Source organism: Pelecanus crispus, chromosome 3 (genome assembly GCF_030463565.1).
Source record: "Pelecanus crispus isolate bPelCri1 chromosome 3, bPelCri1.pri, whole genome shotgun sequence".
NCBI lineage: Eukaryota > Metazoa > Chordata > Aves > Pelecaniformes > Pelecanidae > Pelecanus > Pelecanus crispus.
In genome coordinates this window covers 11,119,888-11,145,628 of record NC_134645.1, presented here as the reverse complement: position 1 = coordinate 11,145,628, position 25,741 = coordinate 11,119,888, and the positions used below count along the sequence as shown (strand labels likewise).

At 44.4% G+C, this 25,741-nt stretch overlaps 1 protein-coding gene across 1 annotated transcript in view; it reads right to left on the bottom strand.

Moving 5' to 3' along the window:
• Nucleotides 1-1,122: 1,122 nt before the first annotated feature.
• SPRED2 (sprouty related EVH1 domain containing 2) overlaps nt 1,123-25,741 on the bottom strand; it is a 35,181-nt gene continuing 10,562 nt past the window's right edge. The window contains exons 3-6 of the mRNA XM_075708030.1: nt 24,901-25,069; nt 21,982-22,046; nt 2,186-2,335; nt 1,123-1,773 (exon numbers count right to left, since the gene is read on the bottom strand). Of these exons, the coding sequence (XP_075564145.1) occupies nt 1,123-1,773; nt 2,186-2,335; nt 21,982-22,046; nt 24,901-25,069 (1,035 nt within the window). The remainder of the gene's footprint in view (nt 1,774-2,185; nt 2,336-21,981; nt 22,047-24,900; nt 25,070-25,741) is intronic.

Sequence of the window (25,741 nt, the reverse complement as noted above, 5' to 3'; positions counted from 1 at the left end):
GGTTAACATCCTGGCTTTTGATTTTAAATACCTGTTTAGATTGCTAAATGTAGTTTCCACCGTGGATGCGTATGTTCTCATGCTCATGTATTATATAGAAAACAAACAAACAAATACGATTTTCCATATAATCCACCACTTAATGCAGCATTTCCCCAGAATTGCCATAATAGTGCTTCTGACATTGCATTGTTAGTAATTCTTTGCATAACAACAATTTTCCTCATCTGGAACCTTAGTGTTTTATTCACAGATCATTACATGGCTGGCTAATGAAGTTCCCTTTCTTTTGGGCAGAACTCTGAAAACAGTTTTATTCTTCCAATGTTATTTAGGGAAAAAAGAAAACCCTAAAATTTAAGTTTCCCTTTCAAGTAGTGGTCTGAAATGATTACAGGTAAGGAGAACTACCAGATTCTCAATGGTTGTGTGACTATGGTAACTGAGCCTTGCTTTCTGTTCACAGAGCTTTATGAACAGAGAAATAATTTCAGATGTTTGCTGAAGGAAATGACGATGGACTCTAGAAGAGAAACTGCAGCTTAGATGGCTATTTTGGCTTTGGAAAACAGAATAAAAAGCCCAAAGAAAAACCAGTGACAGAAATACTGTGTTGTGGTACAAGTTTGTTACTAGCACACCTTCTATACACACACAATAACTTGACGGCAAGTTAGAATATCTTCCAAGTGAGATTTCATTCACTACACCACCCCATTTCTAGAAATGCCAAAGCTTGCTAACACGCTGATGGTACCGCACAAGCGGAGGCAAGACGGACACAACCCGGAGATGTTCTACAATCCACCACCATTTAAAGCAGTTCTTTTCTCAAACTCATTTTAACTGAAAAGAAAATAATATAAACATGTACAAGACAGTCTGTTTTGATTACAGATTAATAATACAAAAGTCTATGCTGTAGGTTAGTTAGTTAGAACACTTGATGAGCAAATCAATGCAGTGTGAGCCCCAGACGACCGAATGTAAAGTGATCCAAACTGGTGGTTTCTGGATGCTGTTGGGCACAGTGGCTGCATCAAAATGAGTGATCTCAATGCTCCAAAACCAACGTGTTCCTTGAACTACAGGAAAAACGTAACACTTTGAATACATCTGTAGTCATCCAGCAGCTTTGTGTTTTCCACCACAGCACCTGCACATGACCCCACAGTGGTAACAAGCCCGAAGCGGCAAGTAACAGCACATACATGGAGCAATGAAAGACAAGGCGATAAGGGCCATCCACCGGAGGCAAAACATTTCATCACTGGTGTCGCACGAGCAAGGATCTGTATAGTCTCCTTCTGGATCGGACATACAGTGATAGAGCATAGTGTCTGCGCACCACATACAGCTCACTCGATGGATGCAAGTCTTGACGCGGTCTGGAGCATCCTGGCATTGACCCCGTTTGTTCTCCTCATGGTTGAACATGTCCCTGCAGTACACGCACCGCGACCTCTCACCATCTTCTTTCCGCCTGGGCTTGAATTTGACAGGTTGAGTCTTTATCACAGCACCCTTGATATCTTCACCCAGGTCAAAGTCTGAGTTGTCTACATAAGGATAAGTGTATTCGTGTTTCGAGGCCTCACTTTTGGCAAAACGTACGTAAGAGTCCATGTCATCAGGGTCAAAGTTCTTTCCTCGTGCTGGGGCATGGCGATAGTCCTCGTATCCAGTCATCCAAATCTTTTCCCGAGGATTGATGCGCACTATCTCCTCATCATCGTCTGGGAAGTTGACGTGCCGGTAGGATCGCGGTACTGACTGTGGAAGTAGGGATGGAGGTGAAGAGGGAAAAAAGAAAAATAAGCTCACTTTGCTATCAGCAATCACTGTCTCCTTGCTTAGTGAAAAGCCAGTATTTAACAATTTTGTCTTTCCTTCTTTGTACACCCTTCACTGTGACCCATCACAGTTTCAGCCTTTGGCTCAGGAATGAGTACAACTGTCACAGACCTACAACGATCTGTGTACACATGGTACAACATAACATAATCCCCCCCCCCCCCCCCTTTTTTTTTTTTTAATAATTGCAAGCCATTGCAAGCTAACTGGGAAGGAAAGGGGGAGAAAGGAAAGGGGGGGGTCTTTCAGGGATGTGGGGGGAAAACCAAACACCAGTCCTAGCTATGGCAGACACAGCCCTTTAGGTGGCAACACTGGGAAGAAACCTTACTTGTTCTAGATGGTAGTGGTCAGAGCTGTAATGGTCGTGAAGGTGTCCACGAGTGCAAATTCTTCGATGTTCGCAGGATGCAGGAGAAGCCAGTGTTCGCACAGGCTGTTCCCTTTTTTGAGAGGAGTTCGAGGAGCTATCTGTAGCATTCTGTTTTAAATGGAAAGGGGGGAAAAAAACGTCATACATTCAGCTGTTACTGCACGTGGTATTAAAATAAATGTTTTGCCACTCACTGACTTTGTGCACACCTGCAATATTGGCAACACCTGACAGCAGGCAGCTTCATAAAGTTTCACGTAACATACTTGAAAGAGGCAGATCAGTTGCCAGGCCATAAAAGCTGTCGCCACACATGTGGAAAAATAATACGCCATAGCCTACCCAGGACATATTCACCAACACCGCTCGCATTTGCTTGGCATGTTATTTGTTATACGGGGCACTGTGGGATGATGAGCGTTCACGCTAGAAGCTACCTCTGAAGAGCAAAGTTAAACTCTGTCAAATGATGCAATCGTGTAAGTCCTGAGGGCAGACTCAGACAGAGCATCTGTGTGCCCAGGCTGTACCCCACTAGTTACACCCAGGCTACAAAGATACTGGCAATTTTGTTAACCTGCAAGCCAAAAACTCCTTTACACTTTCTTCTCCAAACACTCGCTGAATTCCCGTCCATCACAGGCTACTTGAATAATCAGCTTTCCTTTAAAAATGTCACGTTTTTTTCTCGTTTTGTCACTAATCTCTGATGCGCAATGAATGTTACTTGTGTTTTTATACATTCCTGGCTCACAGTGAGCACTTTCTTTAGGTTAATTAGTTACATCATTACACAACAACGATCATGAAAGGGTGAAATATCACACAATAACCTGCTGTTGCCAATACCCGCAGCTTCTTTATATACGTATTTCTCCTCCTGTCTAAGCCACCCTCTCTCCGTAGCCCTTCCTTGGTTAAAATAGTTTCCATACAGTATCTAGAAATTCAGGATTTTGCCCATTAATTCTTTTCATAGATTGGTTGGGCTGTTTCATATTACCATGAATATCACAGGACAGCTGTTAAATGCACTAACAGATCAGGAGCAGGAAAAGGAGCCCTCCATGCACAATGATCAGAAGAGCTGTAACATTGCGCATGTCTAAAATATTGGTGCTTTGAACTAAGAAAAATCTCCACCCCCCTCAAACTAACAAGCCGTGCTGCAGCTATGACGAGTCCAAGGGAAAGATTTCCATTTGCCACAACAGTTAGCTAGAGACACAACCTCAAGAGCAGACACAAGTTGTATTGGTAGCGGGAGAAGACTGGTTTTACCTGAAAAACCTTCTCTCCTTGTCAAGAATGCACTCTCTAAATATTATTTTCCAATAAATCGTACTAGACACGTCTCTTACTCCAAGAATACAAGAACACTCATTGTGGATATTTGTTTATTCTGAAAACAACGCTCTGCAAGACTCTGTCCAAAGGTGAGCACACCTTAAAGCATTACAACACAAAATGGATGTTGATCCTCTTTAACTAGTATGACACTTAAAAGCACTGAACTCCAACTTACTTTGTTGAAAGCAAACATACAGATCTGTTTGCAGTGTGATGTAAAGCCAGGCTGGGTTATCTGAGAGGTACAACAAGCAGGATGAATTTTGAATGGCTGACCCACCCATTAGGTGGGTCAAATTAGACTTTTAATGCATGTGTTTTGGTTGTTTTTTTTTAAACAAGTACCTAGAAGCAGAACAACTCTTAAGATAGTTAATGACACTTCTAAAATGTAACTGCACTGATATTCAGGCTCTTTTTAAAAAGTGGTTTCATCAGCCCAGTCTTCAGAACTTATTAGACAAAGTCACTTCCAGTGTGGGGTTTAAACCCTTCAGAGCTAATTCTTGTGCCTATAACTTTAGGTCCTACAATATCTAGCACATTTTGGGGACATTTCAGAAGAAAATGAGCAGCTTCTACAAGCAAGTACTTCATAAGAACATTAAGCTTCCAACCTATTTGGAAAACCTGAGAAGAGTTAGGATTGAGTTACAACAGCCACCTCATACGAGTACCTTTTTGCAGTGCTGTATGCGGTGCAGACCCAGATGCCAAGCTGTAATTTAAGCTTCTCAGAACAACAACAGAAAGGCACACACCCCACAGTCCGGACAGCCTCAGCCTGCAGCATGCTCTCAAAGTTAAACTTTGACTGGCATGAACCAAAAAGGAGGCAGGGCCTTAACACGGTGCCGTGGCAGCCAGCAGGACCCTTCACCTTCACTGGAACCGCAGCCGAGCCCTGCTGTGACAAGCCTTTCGTGGATATACTCTGAAAACATTGTGGGTGCTCATGGTCAAAATAACGAAGCCTGGGAAAATTACCCAACTGGAGGAGGTTGCACATACTGGCCCTGCAACCCCCTCACCCTCCTAGATGAAAATAAAAATCCCAAACTGGATGTAACTGCTAGATAATCTCAGCAGGGCAGCTGGGAGCTATAACCAGCTCTCCAAGCAGCGTGCTATTTGCTGCCTCTCAGGGAAGGCAGTATTTCTGCAATAGGCAATTGGAAAAGAGGCTGTAGTGATTTTTATCTTGCCCGATTCTTATCTACCCTTGCTTTCCTCCACACCTTATTCTCCTTCAGACCCGGCAGGGCAATCGAGCCTCTCCTCCACATGTGTTGACATGGCTACAAAACCTGTTTGCAGCATACCACAGAGGCTGCGGCTCTGGCCTCTGCTTTCACCTTATTAAAAATTGCTGTATTTCCACGTTCAATGTCCTCAGATTAGACGGGCAGTTTGCCAACACAAACACTTACTCTAAAGCACCCAGAAAGGGAGAAAGCAAGCTATCTGAGAATAGGCCTCTGCTCACTTGTCCGTAAAAAAGTTCACACTGCCTCCTGGTTGGTGACACTAAAGGCAACTGGTTGACAAACGCAGGGTCTGCCGGGTTACATTGCTGACTGTCGGCTGGGATAAGCACCGTTACTTTCCAACAAGGTCCCCCATTGAAGCTTCAAACTTCTGTAGGAAAAGAGAGAAGGCTCTCGACACATAGGAATGAATGGTTTGAAGACTGGGGGGAAGAAAGGTAGAAAATACCCCCCTCACAAGCAGAAGGTCACCAATGAACCCCACAGGCTCCTCACCTGTGCTGCTGAGCACACTCATCAGTGATCTGAAGAGAGAGGTGAAAAACAAGATGACACACTTTTCTGATGAAACTTAAGTTATTCAAGGGAGTAAAATCAAAAGCCGTCCCTGAAAACTTGCTTAGGAATCTCATAATGCTGAGAGACTGGATGTTAAGGGGTGGGTGAGGGGAAAATACTCCCAGAGTTGCAAAGTGACAGAAACACCGTGATCTGACATGTACAATGATGCACTCTGAGCCAGCTATTGCTGCCCAGGAAAGAGGTCTTGGGGTTTTTAAGACAGCCCTGTGACAGTGTCAGCTTGGTGGCTCAGCAACAGAGTGGGGGAAAAAAAAAAAAAAAAAAAAAGGCAGCAGCAACAAAGCTGGTCATCAAGGCATTGCATGCATGCATCTGCTGTGTTTCCCCAAGCTGTCTGTGGTTCTGGCCCCCCCTCCACCCTGTGTCAGTAAGGGTATTTCCACCATGGCAAGCTCACAGAGCCATGGTCAAGACAATCGAGGACACGGGATGGCTTCTCAACTAACTAAATAGCCTGCATCCCTCCAGCCTGGAAGAGAGATGATGGAAGGGACCATGAAGATGGGAAGAGAAGTAGTCTACTGAATCATGAGTCCCATGGAAATGTGAGTAGGAAGAGATTATTCTTCTAGTATCCATCAGAAGAGAAGATGGTGAGGCATTCACTGTAACAGGCTCACATACGGTTCAAATAGGAGGGGGTACTTCTGATAGAGCCCATAGTTAAAATGTGGTTCAAGAAGCTGTATAGAAACCCTCAAAAGATAGTAAGTGACCAAGGATCAAAGGCATGATGATGCTCAGGCCTTCAAAAGTGTACTATTCTCCCAGTACCACTCCACTGGGACTGAACCTGGACTTGGTGACCAGCAAAAAAACAGGCACATTCTCAAAGAAAAGCCACTCTCATCTTGAGCCAAGTGTCATCACAAACAAATGATGGTAAGACTGTGTCAGTGATGGAAGCAGGGAACAACTTCTGTCCCCCATGACAAGACTGGGTTTTGGCTGTGATTTTCTACCACCAGCACAGCAGTGAAAATTTTGGGGAGGATGGGGGGGTGGGGAGACATGAGAGGTTTGTTGCAGATCACCCAAATACAACACACTCGCCTACATGAATACATCTAGAAAGGATGTGGTCTCCAGAGCCAGGCTATTCCACTGATGGAAAAACACATCCCAAACCATCGAGCCACCGGTCTGTCAGAGAAACACTGTCTTCCTCTAAAGCCTGTTGAAACCAATCCAGCTCCAGTATTTGTTTTTGAGGGGAAACTATTGAAAACATGCCCAGTAGCCACATAAGAGAAATGAACCCAAAACTAAAGTTGTTGGAACAGGGAGTCCGGTAAGAAACTCTGTTTCAACATGCCCTCAAATGCTCAATTAGAGAAATTTGTGCTGCACGTACTAGAGCTTTGCGATTGCTGTGGCGGTCGCAAAGTCTTGTGGTTTCGCTGCTCAGATAACAAAATCATTAATCATGACCATAATAGTAATTTTATAAAACCCATGCAACACATTTCCTTTTGCCAGTGAGCTGTACATATCTGAGCCAGCACATGTACTGCATGTTTGATATGGCTACTTTGAGAAACAATACCGGGCTTCTACATGCAAATGACTGCACTGTGATCATTTTAAAAACAAAAAAGTGTCCCTGCTTCTCCCTCAGACTTTCAGAAGTGACTCATTAAATTAAAAAACCCTAGTCATTAGTAAAGAAGATTATGTTAATCATTTACTGCTGTTTACTTCTCATTGAAATGGATTTGTTACACCAGAACGGCCGGCTAATCAAGTGCCTAAGTAATATTCTGAGATAAGCATCTACCATAAAAACCGATGAGAAAAAGAAGCCTTCTCCTGCTCCTGAACTGGACTGATCACCTTGCCTCTAATGGCTTTACAGAATGGTTTCACTCCATGTGATGCAACATCCAAGGGTGACTACAAAAAAGAAGAAAGATTCATCTCAAAATTATGAAGCAATACAATCTGCAGCAGATTGTCAGAAATTGATTGCCAGAGGGAAGTTACGGAGCTCTGTCACTTGTAACTTCCAGAAGTACTCTCAGCCAGCTAAAGCATTCGCAAGTTTGCTGTCAAAAAATAATTGTGGGTCAAGCAAGACGAGATGGTTTTTTTATTCCCTCTAGGATTTTAATGGCTACGTAAGGTGGAGAGGACAAGGGGGAATAGAAGTATCATGACGTTGAAGAAGTTGTTTTGCAAATAATGGTCCTAAAAGAATCAAAAACCTATGCCAGCCTGGCGTTTGCAAAGCAGAAGACCTCTTCAAGCCAACCTGTTCCCTACTGCCACGCTCTGCTTTGCTCATCTCCCACTGCCGTGCAAGCTCACTCACTGCATCACCCACATCTGAGGGGGACTGCCGAGACGCAGCATGGAAACACAAAACTTGGTGGAGGCTCAAGGTCTCATCTTTACCAAAGCACCCTTCTGCAACAGCCAAACCTCCTCGCAGCAGCTCCTGTGTTCACTCCGGGAAGCCTGGACATGTTAAAGAGGAGCCCATCGCCATCTTGTCATCTAAAAAGACATCCCCAGGACAAGAAACCCAGCTCCCTCACCAGTTCACGGCTTGAGGATGAGCCTGGAAAAATGAGAGCCAGCAAGCTGCATCCTCCCCCTGGCCACAGCCTGACCACCTCCAGCTGAGACCCGCGCGATGAGCTCCCCGCAGGCAGCCGGAGCCCTTTGTTTGTGTGCTCTGCCCAGGTGCGCTCCCTTGGGAGCCCCGGCACAAGCCAGCTCTTCTTCACTTGGCCCTTTTCATTTGCTGGAATAAGGGAAAACACAGCTGTGCTATCAATACGGAAAGGAAAAATGATAAAGTCGGCGAAACGGTACAGCAAGTGAGCAATACTGAGCTAAGCGCCAATCTGAAGTTTATCTGCAGAGCCTCCACTGTTTATGAACTTCACAAAGAGGAAGTCTGAGAGTTATTTCGGACGCATGGCAAAGAAACTTCCACGTTTCCAAATAAATTAAGATAAAATATAGTATCCCAGAACTCCCTCAGCTTAATCTTGCCAGAACAAGTCCTTCCTTTCCCCTCCAGCTTTTTTTTTTTTTAAAGCCTAAAGAGATACAGCACTTTTGAATTTCACAGAGAGGGGAACAGCAAAAATCCTAATTTTTGTTTCAAAATACCTTTTTCTTTCTATTCAAGAAAATTAGAAAAGGAAACAGTTGACATCTTCCATCCACCTCTAAGTGTGCCCTGCATACTCAGGACAGGCGGTTCAAAGGGGACTTCGATTATCTAAGTACTAAGAAAAAGGTTCAGTGTGAAAAATCTTTTTAAGATTTGAGACTCCTGTCTCCCGAGCACAAGCTTTTAATTTGTCATGCAAAGATAAAGCCATGGAAGAAAATGCTTTTGTCAAATTTCTGTTTGTTTCCTATCACTGAAGACAAGACAAAAATTGTGTTGCAGAAAATAGCTTCCATACATTTTTGAAACGTTTTGACACTCTCATCCACTGAGGACATTGGAGCTGAATCTTGTTCTATTCCCTAGCAAAGAGTCTGAAGGAAAAGCTTCATGTTAGATCTTATTCCAGTACAGTTCAAAGACAAATTCGCTGTACTCAACTGTTACAATAAGCATGGATTCAGATTTGTCTAAAATCAGAACAGGACTATAATTTCTCAAATGTTTGGACTGTTTCCTAGTCACCACTTACACAAATACCAATATAAAGTGCAGAAAGCTAGCTAGTTTTCCTGCTACCTTTTTTATTTTTATTTTTATTTTTAAGTTTTGTGGTTATAGCTTTTAGTGCCAGAAAGATGCTGGTGGCTGTGCCGTCTTAAGTCAGCAAAACTTAAGGAATATTTACAAGGATTCGGTGCAGAAGACCATCTCCATTAAGCTAATGCTAAACCCGATTCTGACATCATCTGTCAGTTCTGCATGGACCACAGATATGGCTTAATGGCTCACTTCGAGGAGTAAAAAGAATATATGAGAATCAGACATGGTTAAATGATATGGCAAACACTCAGATGCGGTAAGAGGGAAACCTCAGTGAGATTTTCCTGTTTCTCTTCCCAGTGATGCAAGACATCAGACACGTCTCTGCAAAAGCAGGCATTTGAACAGATACAAGGAGCAATGCCTGCAAACGTCAGAGGAGGACTGAAGACAGACAGTACCCCATTTTGCTCGGACTCAGCCTAGGACCAGAAGCTGTGGGCGGGTGCACACAACATTTCCTTCCCATATGATATCCCTTGCCCTTACTGCACCACTGGGCTAGAGCACCGCTTCAATGGAAAGAAAAATCTGTGCATCAGGTACTTAAAAGGGAAAACCAGAATGTGGTAAGGGGAAAAAACCCCAAACCACAAGCCCCAGTTACTGGGGCTGCTCCCAGGCAGCACAGCAATCCCACGGTACAGCGGTGAGAGTGGGATGGCTCTGCCTACCCACGCGGCGCTCGTGTCCTTGTCAATCTGGAGAGCCTCTCCTTACCAGGACTCCTATGTTTCCTTCTTCATTTCTGTAACTCCTCCTTGCTGTGGCCTGATAGAATTTCTTCATGCTGAGATGAGCTCCATTGCTTCAGCGGAATCTTTTTACCTAAACCTGGGAACTGTTTAAACCAACCAATTGCTTAAAACGATCTAGGGACAGAGGCAGGCTTTTCCTTTTTGCATAAAGGGCTCTGTTAATCTGTTTATGCCTTGGAAATGACATCTCGGTGCGGACTACAGCATTGTCGGGATGATCAGCTGCCCAATATTTGTGTTCATGCAGCTCTGTGAAGATTAGCAAAGCCTCCCTCCTCTAACAAGTAATATTAGCCACGTTTCCACAGCTGTCCTCTGCTAAGGCCATGAGAGACGGCCACCGAGGTCCATACCGCCGTGGGGAGGTGACGGTCCCCACTTCTCCCTCCCACCGGCTCCATCACCTGCTCTGTGCGCATGCTTGGGTGGAGAAACACAGGAATGCAGCCCAACACCATTTTCCTATCAGCTCCCTGACCTCAGCTGACCACCCGTAGAGGCTTGTGCCCTGACGGCACAGGAGGGTCTCCAGGCAAAGGAGGGGGCAGAGACGGGGGTGGGGGCTGGAGAGGGAGGTGGGTGCCAGCTCCTCTTTAAAGTCTTCCATCTTTGACCCGCTTGTCATCAGCATAGCTGGAATTCATTTGGAAAGCGCTAGCTCCTAATTTTAAGGTGCTAACAGGGAACTTAGCACATCCAGTGCTGCCGAAAAGCTTTCCTTTCGGAAGATGGATAGGGATGCTAGGAAATAAAGGAGCAAAGCTCAGCCGGGAGGTGTTAAACACTGGACATGCACGGGGGATGGCAAGAGCCTGCGCTGCTGCTGAATGCAGCCGGGAACAGATGGCTCCACATAACTCACCACTGAATCTCAGCTCTTCTATACAGAAATTTTCAAGGCAGGGTGGGGAGGGAGGAAGGAAGAAAATAAGATTGGGTGGGGAAGAAAAATGCTAATGAAAATTAGATTAGCTAACTAAAAGAATTGGTCCACCTAATCCATCGTTAACATCTTTGCTATGTACAAATTCAACACTTCAGTCTCTAAATTCAGCAGCACGCTCCTCCTATATAATACACCAGGTTACAAACGGAGGGGGAAAAAAACAGTTAAATGCAAACTTCCCACAGCAGACTGATACGGTATTTTAAGAAGTCAGTTAGGGGTCATTTATTCACACAGTTACGAGCATCCACATTATTTTAGCTGGAATTCATCACCAAAATAGCATCCAACAGCTGATGCAAACTTTTAAAATACCCTCTTCACATGCACTGCAAATATGTCAGGCTCTGCTTAAAAATGCAATCGTACTTAATTTACTTCTGCCTTTCCTCCTCCTTTTGCAGACAGAACCAGAGATAGATGAACTGCTCCCTATAATCACTTCTGATTTAATTTTCGTAAAATATTTACAAGATACAGGGTGAGCAGACCCTTGGCAGAACACATTAGGCAGGTGAGGGAAGGAAACAGGGCTATTTAGATGCAGTTGTTTGTAATGCATTTCTGTACTGGGCAGAGGTCCATCTTGAGCTCCCCGGACTCATGTATTCTGTTGTTCATCCTCAGTTACTACCAGACACATACTGGGGGCAGGGGGGGAATACCATCCTGCAGTATTTTGTCAGTCAGAGGTTTCTGGGATTTTTTGTTTTTTTTCTTCTTTAACGGGGTGAAAGGGGGAGCCTACCACTTTAAAAGAAAGTCATTCTTGAAGCCTCATGTAAAAGCACATTTCATTGTTTAGCTTTACCAAACTCCTCCTTTTCCCTTCCAAACTCTCCAAAAAAAGAAACCCCAAACAAAAAAAACCCACACATTTGAGAGGATGCAACCAAATTATGGTTAGACTAGCAAAACTCGGGTGCACACTCCAAGCGGCCTGAACTCTCCGAGTTTTGGGTTTTTTTCTTTTCTTTTCTACCTGTTACATGAGACAACAGATTCAAACCAGACTTGCCAATGTTTAAACAGCACGTGGAAATTACAGGCTTCCTCACAAAGCTCAGGGCAACGTAGTCATTTGCCCCGCGGTTCCGACTCAGCCCCCTTCGTGTCACTGCCAAGACGGATGCTCCAGCCTGGCACCAGGAGCCAAATGCTTCTCCCCCTCTAAATTACACAGAGAGGGTGGGGTGCCGGGGCCAAGCACAGCTTTGCCCACTCGCTCCAGACCTGCACCCCTCCGGCCCCACCAGTGCTGCCAGGTTATGTGCCGGGCGGCAATTCCCTAATCCTTTCTGCCCTGACGCGGGAAGCTGTCAGTCATCGCTCTGTCCCCTGGCCAAGGCCGCCTCTTTCCACCTGTGTTTACACCCCGCGCGGGGTCCGCTCCGCCTGTCACCTTCAGAGGCAGTGCCCGGGGCTGGGCGAGACACCCTGAATTGGGCGGGTGTCCCTGGTGCCTCCTACCACAAGCGCCCCGGGACAAAGCATTTTGTTCCAACACAGCAGCAGGAGAGAGTGCAGCTTACAAATATAGCTGCTTGCTGAAAGCGACTTCCTTAGGTTTATATTAAAATAATAGAAAAGGCCATTTTCTGTCTTTGCAAAATTTTCAAGCACCCTGTGGCCGAAAAAGGACTATACACTTCAAAGGCTAACTGCATAGCCTGGATTAAAGAAGGAACCTAATGGAAAACTATAGTGATACCAACTATGTATTTTCAAGGTAAAAGCATAACATTTGGCCATATTACACCCCCGTCAACACCGCCTCAGCTATTCTGTCGTCTCCTTCTTGTCTCAATTGTAGAATGAATTTGGCAGTGGCGACACGAAGCAGGAAAATGCCATAAATACTAAGCCGGGCTCAGTCACATGTGCAAGAGCCACCTTACTTGTACCACTGGCACAAGCACAGCAAAGGTCTGCAGTGAAGCTGTCTTGCAGAAGGCAGTGTATCCACGGCCAGGGGGTACGCGACGAATTTCAGGTGGCACGATGAATATCAGTGGGGTGGCGGAGGTTTTTTGCTGCCCGCTTGGCCGATCACTCTTACAGTTTCCCTTGAGCCAGCACTTTTGCTTCTCTGGCCCTACAGCGAGCTGGCTCGAGGAGCTAAACCACCGGAAAAGTATCCGCTTTCTTTTATAGGGCTAGTTTTTGGTTCACTTCCTCAGGCTGGCTCAGCGCGGGGTCAGCCATGCTGGTAAAAGGGGGACGGCAGGAGCCCCTCTCCGCTCCGCTGGCTCTCAGCAGCGCCGAGGCTGAGGATGCATCAGTCAAGTTGCATCCCTTGGCTGTGGTTTCACATACGGCACTAAAATAACCCCTGCAACCTCATTCCTGCTCCCCCAGCGCCGGCTCTGCTCTTGGCACGGCTGGGCTGCAAAAGCAAGGTGGGGGGAACCAAGCTGGCTGGAAAATAACTTGCTTTTCACAGGCGTCTTGCCTCAAATCAGGTCCCCCTTACATAATGCTGAAGAAATGCCTGGGGAACCACAGCTGAACAAAAGCAAGGCCAAAACGAGAAGGCCACAAACCCAGTCTGCGAAGCTCCGTTGACAAGCCGAGGTAGGCAAAACCACTGCACTGCAAACACGGAAAAGACGAGCTGTACTTGCAAACGCTCCTCCTGGCTGAGGGCGAGGGATCAGAGCTACGCAAGGGAAATAGCGAGGGCCACGGTGGCTGCTTTTGGGGAGGAACAGCAAAGCCCACCTTCAGCAAGGGGTCCCAGGGACGGCTTTGTCGCAGCCAGCAATTCGGGCTCCACCTCTGGATGCTCACCCCCCTGCATCCCCCCTTTATCTGGGCTGCTGCTGTTGCCTGCGGGGCCATGTGCTAAGTCCAACTAGTAAGCTGATCCAGGTTAAAAAACAATCCTTTTTAAAAAAAAAAAAAAAAAAAGTAAAAAAAGAAAAAAAACCTCTTCCCCCTCCATTTCACTGTACGTTAAGAAAGGGCAATTTCTTCTTGGCTATGTTTTGTTTCTGACACATTTGTGCCTTAAGCACACAAATGCACTAAAGCATTCAGCTCCAGATGAATTAAAAGGGAACACGCTCATAAACGGCTTCACACTTTAACTCATCACATAGTTTAAGTACATTACTACGCAGCCAAATTATTTTTTCGGAAGACTAACAGGCAGCTAGCCGACTGCAAGTGTGAAATGGCACTACAATGCACTCAGATCACAAATTCATCAGCTAGAAACTACTGCCAGGAAGGCACCAGTCAGTTCACCTTTGGAAAAGGAATCCTACAGGCAGGTTTGCTGGTGACCCTTCTCATCCCAAAGCCTCAGGTGACTGCATATTACAAGAAAACAGGCTTTCAGTAATCTGAAGATTACTTAAACGACTGCAAGTCTGGTTATAGATAACAAAATAATTAAATAGTGTATAAAACCAAAAGAGCCAGCACACTAAAATATGCCACCATATCATCATTTAAGCACAAGGAAAGGGGAAAATGGTGGTAACAAGAAACAAAAAAAAAAAAACCCTGACAAAAATCTTCTTTGAACTGCTGGAGCAAACTGAGCAAAACTCAATACTTAACTGGTGCACAAATTACAACGCTTACAAGTTCTGGCAAGATACAGCTATAAGGAAACTTCCATCACAGCAGAAGATCAAATTTCAGTTTCCTGCAGGATATATCCCAATCCCAGCGCAGGACCAACTGTGTTTGTATGTGGGAACGGTACGGAGCCAGAAAATACACTACAAGAACAGTCTTGAGAGGAAGAATTGTGACAAGAGAAATTGCTTACCCTCAGCAAAGTAGCTCAACACATCCAAGCTGCTGCTATAATTAGCTACATAAAAACTACACGACAGCGAGACTTGGAATATCTGATAGCAGTACAGGTATTTTCTGCTTAGTAATTCTTGTTACCAAACAAGAGATGCTCCTCGCCTCATCTTTACACAGACACTGCTAACGCCCCAAGCGCTTGGCAGACGGGTATGTGCCGGCAAGGACCACTTCCCATACCTGGACTGCTGACGTGAGGGGTGGGGGGGAGAATCACATCCTTTCTTTCAGGCTGGTTTTGTGACAGCAAACACCTTTCTGCCTCCACAAAGTGCACGTGGACAACCGTGACCAAATGAATTTCTGACTGCATTCCCATCATCTCCCTGCCGGACCATAGGGGAGCACTGGTTGGGTGATCCTGTCCTTGCCAGGGACTCAGGAGTTTGAAGATTGTGTGTGATAAAACAACCAGACTGACACAGTTTGGTTTAAAAAAGGAAAAAAAAAAAAAAACAACCAAAACGTTTTATAGTTTTAAAGACTTAGACTGAAATAGTGCCAAAGCAACTGAAGTTCAGTGTAGCAAGAAAGGCTGCTTTGCCCACCAGAGACTGACCTGAAAGCAAAAAAACCCCCAATAAACACAATAAAGCAATATGTAAATTGTGCGAGACCTCCACTTCCCCCTCCTTTCTTTTAAAGCAAGCAAATAAATCTTCAAATCTACCCCACAGTTTTCTCTCCTATCAGTTCCCCTTAGCTCTTCACTTGATTTACATCTCATGAATCTGTTACATACATAAGAATACACAGATTTTATGTACTGCATACCTCCAAATGCAGTAATTTTTATATTTCCTTCTGTTCAGACAACAGGCTGCGAGCGAGCAAGGACAATCGATAGGCTGAATTAGATAGTAATTGCCCCTACAGTTTTGAAGGACTTAAAGAAAAGAGCAGCTGCCACCCCAGATCACAGCAGCGATACCTCCGTCTCAGCGACAGTCATATTAAAACTATCAGAGTGAGTATAGCTTGCTTGCAGTGGTAGAAAAAGTAAGAAAATAAATGGGTTAATTTCCAACATCACTTAAAAGAAACAGGAGGTCCTGAAGGAAACGGAGAAACACGACGTTATAAAAAAAACCTGACAGCCAGAGAAAAACTTTCCACTTGACTTTCCCTACTGAAAAATCTCTTTAAGCACTGGTATCCACTCCCATTGAGTGCTATTTATTGTGAGCAAAGTTAACCTGAAGAAAGGCAGAAAAAAAAGGAATAAAAAGAAGGTAGCCTTAAAATAGCTGGATATTCAGGACCTTTTCACTGTTTTAGTAGCACCTCTGCTGCCTCCTGACCCCTGGCATAAAAACAGGAAGAATTCCACCAAGAAGCTGATAAACCCTAATATTAATGGGAAGAAGAAAAAAAAAAAAAAACAAACAACTGAAGTACAGATAAACCAATCACTTCAGGCTCTGGGACTACCTTGGTAGTCAGTCTGCTGGAACAAATCAAGGCAGATTTCACAGCACTGAAGTGCGAGGAGTGAAAGCCGTGTTCAGACATGACGAGCTAAGTTGGTGTTGCACTGACTGTTGAAGTGTAGGACGGGGATGCCCAGAGCACTCTGTACAACCTGAAACACCCAACTATAAAAAATACAAATAAATCTTAGTCCAGTTCATTGCTCAAAGCCAGGAAAGCCTTTTTTCTCTTTTTTTGGAGGGAGGGATTTCAGCCTGCTGGTTTCCGTGTGTGAATTTCTCTCTTCTTGGCAAGTACTTTTTTTTTTTTTTTCTCTTTTAAAATCTGAATTAGAATAGCTGTGGTTTACAACGCAAGCCCAAAATCCAGACATCAGAGGATGTGGCTAGCAGCAATGAACCGTTTGGCCGTACATGCACAGCACAGCTGGCTGCTGATCAGGAAGAATAACACAGGTAAGGCCATCTAGTCCTATCGCCGTGACAATCCCCTAATCGCTTTGCTCAGCCTCACAGAGCAAACAAGGTGGATTTGCTCCCGGTGACAACCTAAGAACCACACCCCACCACCCCCATACAGAGCTCTGCTCCTCCAAAAGGCATTTTTCCTTTCTATTACTCTAGCTTAGCCTTAAGAAAAAGGAAATTGCAGGCTCTTGCAGCTCCTCAGTCCCTGAGCACAACTCGTGAAAGAAAGAAATCTTGCAACTCAATGCTCCTCTACTCTCGGCAACATTGTTTTCCGTCGAGGCGTGGGACGAGAGATGCTCCTGCATCACACAGAACTTACAAACATATTCCGAAGTAATTTGACTGGGTTTCTACATGTCTACTTTAAAGAAAAAGAGCTACAGTGGTTCTTTAAAAGAACCGTCTGAACGTGAAACGACCAAGCCAGCAAGAAAAATTAGATTTAGTGTTTATCTAACTAACATAAATCTTATAAATTTTAATAGTGAGGCTGTAACACGCTTGAGGCCCACATGGGAGATGAAAGTAGGGAAAAGGTTTCATGGAAAGGCAGCAGGGAGAAATCTGTTTTTTTAATTAGGGAACCAGAAGAGATGCAAGGAGGACTGTAACGTTAACATCTGCCACGATCTGCACCGCTGCGGCAGAGAATGGGTAATTGTGTCTGTCTCTTAAACAACTGTCAGCAGCGTCCAAGCCACATGACAAACTTCCTAACTCGAACATCCCCGAGCACGGGAGTACACATTCATGCTGAGAAAGAGGCATGAGGAGCGCAGGATCACTCCAAACACGCAACTTTGTGGTGAAAACACGAGTCTGACGACTTCTGCTGGAAGCCCGAGAAGAGAAGCGGTGGCGGTGGTGGCAGCAAGATCTGTCCACAACACCTTAGTGAAGCAGAAGAATATTTTCCCTGTCTTGTAGTTGGGGAACAAAGGTAAACAAGCTTTTAGCCAGGAGTCAGCAAGAAAAGCAATGGATTGAGTCTAGGTGTCTTGAAATGCAACCCTGTAGCTCAGCCATGCACCTCTAGATCATCTCTGCTCTACCTGCAAAATTCTGCAAGTCTCATTTTGAAAAAAAAAACTAGGATTTTTTTTTTAACTATTATTGATTACATGAAACAGCTATGATTGTAACATGCACATCACACTTAGTAAGCCTGAGTTTTGTTGTTTTCTCCCTTACATTCCTGTTAACCCAGAAGGGGACTGCAGTCATTTTTAGGTTCACAAACCAGACCTGACATGGGAGCTGTTGCTCCTCCTGCCAGTGGGTGTCCTTTCTTTAGCACTAAAGCAGGCACAAGGCTGCAGATTTATCTGAAAAACACATGAGCAGCGTTTCAGTTGAACTGGTCATAAGGTTTCAGAACAAACACCTCTGCTTTTTCGGATGGGTTGCTAAAAGAGACCATTTCAGGCACTCTGCAGACTCTGGAAGACATTGACCTTTCTTTCCTTGGACTCAATTCACATTTTTCACTTCATGGTCACGTGGGATTATTATCTGTAATTGAAAGTAAAAGTGTAGATTAAGGAAAAAAATTTTGCACAAGAACTCAATTATATGGCACATTCTGTGGCTGAGGAACTACAGAATATATTCAGTCCTTATTAAACGTTATTTCTGAAATGAATGTTAATTAAAGAAGGCTGAAGATGCAGGCTGGATGGATGAAGACAAACAGAACAATCTCAGCCCATTGCAATGACAATGCTTCCCCCAACAGAGACAGAACGGATGGCTAGTCTTGCTCAGATTGCATCTCTTGAGAGGACGATTTATAATGTACAAGACAGGAGAAATTTATTTGCTAACATATGGAAAACATTTATGGGCTCTACTGAGGATCTGGAATTAAAGAAACACAACTATGTATTGTTAAAACTTCTAAATGGAGATTTCATTTTAGAAGTAAGCATTCTTCCCCTCAAGTCAGTGACATTTATTTCTGTATACTCTTGCTTTCTGCCTTGTCAGGTATGAATTTCAGAACGGGTTTGTATCGATTTGCCTAGTTGCTGTAGGTCTAATCCACAGGAAAATTATTAGATAGCCAAGTCCTGTTTTTAAAGATATAACCCATGCTTCAGAACTATGGATGGGGAGCATATGGTGAGGATGGGGCAAGATACTGCTACCCAAGTTATCATCTTGGCACTGCAAGTTACAGTCATGGGAGGAGATAAGGCTACTGACACCAGTGATGCTTCCCAAGCAAATGCTCACACAGCCACAGCTGCAGATAATTCACCCCCTTAAAAACAAAAAACCCCACCTTCTGGTACAAGAAAATGATCCTGCATTAAGCCACACAAGATCATAGCCTGAGGGAGAGCTGTACCTCTGGGGCAAACCTTCTCTTCCCCATGAAAATAACTTGCTGGATGCCCGGAAGGGTTGCGTGCTGGCTGATGAACAAACGAAATGGATGATGTATGAGTTGCACGCACAAAAATATGCACAAAGTCGTCATCCCATGGAGTGGTACTGAAGTTAACAGGATCATGGACAGTAAAAAAGACCTGTGTCAATCAATATCCAACAGCCGTATCAGGATCAGTGCTTATGTGTAATGATGGTGGTTGTTTTAAAGTGAGTACCGTTACATTGGTGCAAACATCAGTGCTGACGTGCAAGATAAAGCTGGGGTGGCCATCTGTAAAGCAGTGCAAGAAATGTGAAGTTTTGGACCGCTGTGGCTGAACAGACTGAAACATCTTCAAGGAGGAGCCAGACCTCGGGCCAAATACTTGACGCAGCAGCGCAGCAGCAATGGCTGGGATTTTCAGAGATGGGTAAATGAGTGATTAAATGACTCAATCATGCAGATGCTTTTGAAAATTCTGCCGCACGCAGTTAAGTTTATTCATGCATGTGTGGGAGAGGGGGAGGACTGTGAAGATTTTAATAACTACCTTAGGAAATAAAAAAGAACAAATGTACTTTCTCTTTAAAACAGAGCAAAAAAACCCAAACCCAACAAATCCACTGCTGTGGCTGGGGAAAAGAGTTTACAGGAAAGTTGTAAAGAAGTTTGGTGTGCAAGGATGACCAAATGGACTATGATACACAAGTCAAAAAGAAGTGCAAAGAAAGAATGAAACAGAGGGGTAAAAATAAACCATATCTCAGCCCTACCAACTTCTTCCAGTCTAAAACCCCTCCACGCTTCAGTCTGTTATTTCTGGCTTATGCAGACTTCATACTCCACCATCACCTACCACATAAATGAGAAGCTGAGAGCTTCAAAGAGCTTAGGGACTGCAGGAAAAGGAGAGACTTCATCGCAGGACAGCAAAGAAGAAATATTTGGGAAAAAGACGCTCCTAAAGCCTGAATTTTGGAGTACGACACACCTGCCCTGATGTGACAGCTTGACCAACAGCACCACGTGAGCTACCACCATTGGTGGTGTCCCTCTCACCACTCTGGCGATCACACAACAGGCGGAGTGAGCTGCCAGGCAGGGCACAGTCCTGCTGTGAACATCTCCCTGGATCCCAACAAGGTGCCAACTGCAGCTGAGGTTTCCCTCCTTCCTAATGCTACGAGTAGCTTGCTCCTCCTTGTCCGCCAAGCATCCTACCCATAAATATCTGCACGGTAGGGGGTTATCTGTCACCTCCCTAGGGTCAAGTAGGGGGGAAAATCTCTCACAGTTTCGGCTCTTCACTTTGAATGCAGGAGTTTGAGTGATTTTGATGAAGCTGGAGCACCATTCATCCAACTTTCCCAACGTAAAGCAACATCTGCTTAAAGGCAACAACTTCTTCCTCCTGGAAAAAAGCACCCTACGAGTTTAAAAATCAATACGCAACCACAAGATTGAGCTTGTGGAGAAGTACGGGAGTACTCCCAGGTCCCTAAACATCAGCTGGTTGGATTTCAGCAAAAATAGCCTTTCATATTTCCACAGGCTACTTCTCACTGCTTTAACACTGAGTATTTCCATCTCTAACCCAGCAAGAGCTGGCAGACACCCACCCAAGGCACATTTTGATGGTTGTCCCCTTTCTGACAAGCACAGAAGAGCCACACCCAAGTCCAGCGCGACATTCAGCCCCAGCAGAGCACAGCTCACCCGGTGAATTTGGGGACAAAACAGCACAAATTGGTAAATCACTCTGGCTCCAGCAGTGCCTCCCCCCGGCCCGGCCCATCCCAGTGCCTATAAATCACTTCTGGCAGGTAGTTGGGAAGCAGCTGCTAATGATAGTTTTGCTATGGAGCGCAGGAAGTCACCTTTTAACCCTGCCTGCTGTTGTTTGTCTCCCGGAGCCGTGACAAAAGGACAGATGCGGACAACATGCCAGCCATCGGGAGGATCTGGTCACAACGCAGCAGGGAACCTGCCCTGGTCCCATACTGGTGAAACATACCCTCAAAAACACCTTTTGGCTTCAGGTGCTTCCCAGTGCCTGTTTTCAAATGGCTTGATGCCAGTCCTCAGTTTTCCCTCATTCACCCTAAAGATGCAGGGAAGCATCCCAAAGACAACTGTAATTGAGTTTGCTGCTGCTGCGCTGAGGACGTCCCACCTTCCACCCTCCTGCCATCCAGTCCCCACCTCTGTTGTGGGACAAGGAGAGCATTTATAATATAACTAATGCACATACACGTGTGCGTGGGGGTTTGTGATTGGAGCTGAGCAAATAAATTTAATAGACAAAGTATTTGTTGTGAGCATCTTATTTTCAGCCCATGGAATATCCATGATCAGCTTACAATTTCATCCGACAATTTTATTCCCCCCCCCCCTTTTCAAGTGTGAAAGTGTAGTGGGGACAGTAGCTTCTTCCATTTCAGAAAAGCTCCAAAACACATTTCAGACATTACAACAAATTAAATATGAACAACTCACTCCTACTTAAGTCACGCTGGTTAGGTAGATGGCATACTATTGTGCTTTCCTCCACCTGAAAAATACTTGTTTGAACTTTCTACATTTCATGCATAGGTGAAACACCTTTAAAGTTGGCTTTTGTTAACAATTGCAACTAAAAATCTCAATTCCTTGAATACGCACCTGAGTAGCAGCCATCTACTCTACCTTGTGGGAAGCTTCTTAAGGCCAGAAAGAGAGAAGCATTAAGAGGTGTGTGCACCACTCAGACCAAGCCATAGGAAATTTGAGAGTTATTGTTTGCTCACTTCTAGCCCTGACAACATCTGCTCTGCCACGCTTTTCACGTGGCGACGGGAGGCCAACAGAAACCCAAGGCTTTACCTTCTGGAGAGGATATACTTCCATCAAATAAAACACACCCACTGGCCAAACACAATGACGGCTGGAAGCCAACCCTGAGGCATAAAAAGAAAAAACCCTTTCCAACCTGAGCATGTAAACCTGAGTGTAAAGGAGAATGACGTCGGGTGAGATGTACTTACAGTGAAGACATCATCATCGCCAACCTCGGCCTCATTGTGAAGCGTTGATGAGGAAGTTGTAGACCCTAGAAAAAAAAAAATAAACAGTTTTTTAAACAGATGACATTTCTATGCAACTTTCTTTTTTTAGTCTGGTAAACATTTGGATTCTCACAAGTTTGTATGTTGTAGATGTGTAAAAGAGTGGCTCAGATTAAGGAAGAAAAACCCATCTACTGGCAGGTGGACTGGAAAGGTAAAATCTGAAAGTGTTTCTTGACATGCAGCGGCATGGCTTCCAATGCTAATTAACTTTGTTAAAAATAGCAATAGCATTTCCAATTACAGAAGACTTTCATTTCTGAAGAACGGTAAAGCTACATACTAATCAGTGCTTGAGACTAGATCCTAAGCTGTCAAGAAACCATATATGAGTTATTCTTCATGTATTCCCTACATCTGAGGGGAAAATGATTTTTTATTGAAAAAAAAAAAAATCCCTCACTTTAACAATGAAGGGTTAGATTGGGTTTTTTTCTTCTTCTAATTTTGGAAGTTATTATATATTGTAAAGGTCTTCTCTGTTATCAGCTGTTTCTCAGAAACCACCTTGCCCCACGTAAGCAAAGCATTTGAAAGGAGCTGAAATGTGTAAAACCATAGACAAGAGCAAAATATTGGAGTGCAGTTCTCATTAATTACATGGCAATCACCTGGAAAAGTAGGAAATCATATTAAAAAAAACCTTTCCCCAACCTCCTTCCCCGCCCCACGGGTGTCCCCCTCTGGAGCCGCTCGAGAGCCTGGTCAGCACCCACATCGCAGAAGGGTAGCGGGGAGGGTGGCACATGCCATCACTGGACTTGGCAGTAAATTTATGCTGTGGCTAAAAGGGGGTGGCCCCTCTCCCTACCCCTGGCCAAGGATCCCGACCCCCTTCCCAGCTGGCTTCACCCCCCATGAGGCTGCCAAGGAGCGTGGGTGCAGCAAGATGCTCTGATGGGCGGAGAAACCGCAAGTCTCAAAGGAATCTTTATGTAAGCCCACTGTTATACTGAATTAAGGCCACATCACATCCCTAACTAAAATAGTTGAACGGTTTGTACCACCTTCATTCTGGAAATTTTTTAAAATAATGTGCTTTATATAATGCTATCCGCACCAGCCTTGGCTGCTCTCAGTTGCATCATCACGAACATGTGCAGAGCTAAGTGCGAAAGCCCACTTAAAACACTAAGTAACATGAAAACATTTGTGCCATTTGCTACATTAGCTTTAAAAGTAAAAATCTAGATGCTCTACAGAGCTGCATAGGATTCCTGTACTTGTGCACAAAACTTCTATACTTCTGATGCTACAGGGAACAAACTATTGGTTAAATATGAATATAAAGCAACAATTCCATGAAGTGATATTTCAAATGCATGCAGTTTGTTGTGCTTAATATTACCTGCTAAACTTGATCAACTACGTGAACAAAAAATGAATGATAAATGAAATCCACTGCCTGACGCTGCGTGTGCACAAGCCAGTTATTGTTTTTCATTCAGAAAGCCTTATTTGGAAGTTAAGGAGGACCACATTCATGAGGATCAGTCTGTGCTGTTAATGGGATAAATATAGATTTGCTGATTTTGAAGTATCTGAGATACAGCAGAACTCGATTTTAAAGACTTCCACTGAAAAATGAATCAGAAAGAGCACAACAGGAGTTGCCACATACTGGCATCTCCAAAATACTACTCAATACAGCCGAGTTATCATCTCCTTGAAACTTTGCACAATCCTGTGCCACTTACATAAAACATCACTTTTATGATTCAAAATGCCTCCCAGTTTTAGCAAGCAAGAAGAAGAAAGCGGAAGGCCTGGCTGTAACGTCTTCACATTAATGGCACAGGAAAAAGCAAATGAAAACTAGTTGAGAAGATTCTTCCTCTAACTGATGAGGTATTTACCAGGAAAGAGCCCTGGGGGATTAATTCTCTCCCAGTACCTACCATTTCCACGTTAAAGCAAGGACAGGGCATCCAGAACATTAAGCTGTCTTATGGAACTGATGTCCTCAAAAAGAATACACATCTGTATGTATATTTGAGCTAGTATCCTCAAAAAATAATACCATCTGTATATAAAAATATCCCGGTCACACTGGGTAAGAAAGAGAAAGGCTTTGGACCACTAAGTCCCTACATAAAGTGGCATGGTTAAAAAAAACACAACAAAACAAAAAAACAAACCCAAGCAAAAACCCCATGAAGAATCAAATTTCATTAAAATAAAGTACTATTGAATTATAGCTGTATTATGATTGCCTGATTGCAATAAAATGTGAAAAGGAAAAATTTATGACAACTTCAAAGCACAGGCAATTCAAACGCATTTTTTACAGAATTAAACAAAACCCCAAAACACAACAAAGTCTTCAAGAACTACCATTCAACTAAGAGGACGCAGACAAAACTAATTACTGCAAAAACACAAAAACAAAACAAAAGTTTTATTCAACTCCAGGCAGGAATTTATACTATGATTTAACAAAGACCCAGTAAGATGAGATTCGGCTGCATATAAAGAAGAGCCTGGGCTGTTTGAGTGGCCATTGCTAGTGTGAAACCCAAGCCTATCAAAAAAAGCAGTAATAACAGACTTGATGATAATTAAGGGGGGAAGTCTGGACAGACCAGGCCAGACAGGACTGGAAAAATACTTGGACTGAAATCCCTTCTCTCCTAAAGGGATAAGAAAACTCAGCTCTTAAAAGTAAGCTGGGGCTTGCTCAGCACAGGGTAAGCGCCTGGCTGTACTCAGACACGTGCACAAGAGATGTCCAAGCCCAAGACCTGATTTTAAACTCATCCTTCTTGCCAGCTCCATGACTCAAATCCCCTTCCCAACTCTTCCAAGGGTTGAAGTGGCCACCGCCACGTGCTGCAGTACCTTCAATGAGGTCCTCGATGGCTTTCCTCACACCTCTGTCGAAGGCTCGAGCATCGGCAGGGCTTTGAAAAGTGAGCCCGAACTTTCTGTTGTCGACTTTCCAGTGGTGGAAGGTGGGGTTTGCCTTTGTGTACACCAGGTCCTTCTTCACAAAGCACTCCAGCACCACCTGGGAGGGCGTGAGCCCCAAAAGAGGAGTAAAGTCACTTTTCCCACCCCAAGGACACAGCCGGCACTGTCTCAGCCCGGACCCAAAAGCAAGCCAAGTCATGCCTCGCATAGGGGAACATCCTTCCCTACCAAACGATGACTAATAAACACCAGACACTGTAATTGTTCTCATAACCATTGCACATTCATCTTTTGCTTGTGCTTTGAGTAGGTGCTTGCTCCTCACCCCAGGAGCCTACTTCAGACCCAGACCCAGCACCGCACAGCTCACAGCTGGTGGGGGCTCAGGTGGAAGGGAGAACCTCTTCCCCCAATAATTTTACTCAACAGAAATTTTATTCACCAGCAGATTTAGGAGGTGCTGTAACACTCCCTCACCCTTTTTCCCTCCCTCACCCCCAGCCAGGCACTCATCTCAAGCTTTGCTGTGCCAAAAAAACTTATCTAGGGTGATGCTCAGGGAGAACAGGAATGGCTTGTAAGTCTTACCCTGTCCCCCAAAACCATAAGCATGGCTCCAAAATAGTGTCAAAAAAAGCATCCTAAGCAAAATAGTATCGCAAAAGACAAACTGTACTTGAAACAGCTTTAAAACACCAGTCTTTCCAACTCAAATAATGCTTCCCCCCCCCCCCAAACACTGAGTTAGCAGAGCCTGTGCAGGGACCGT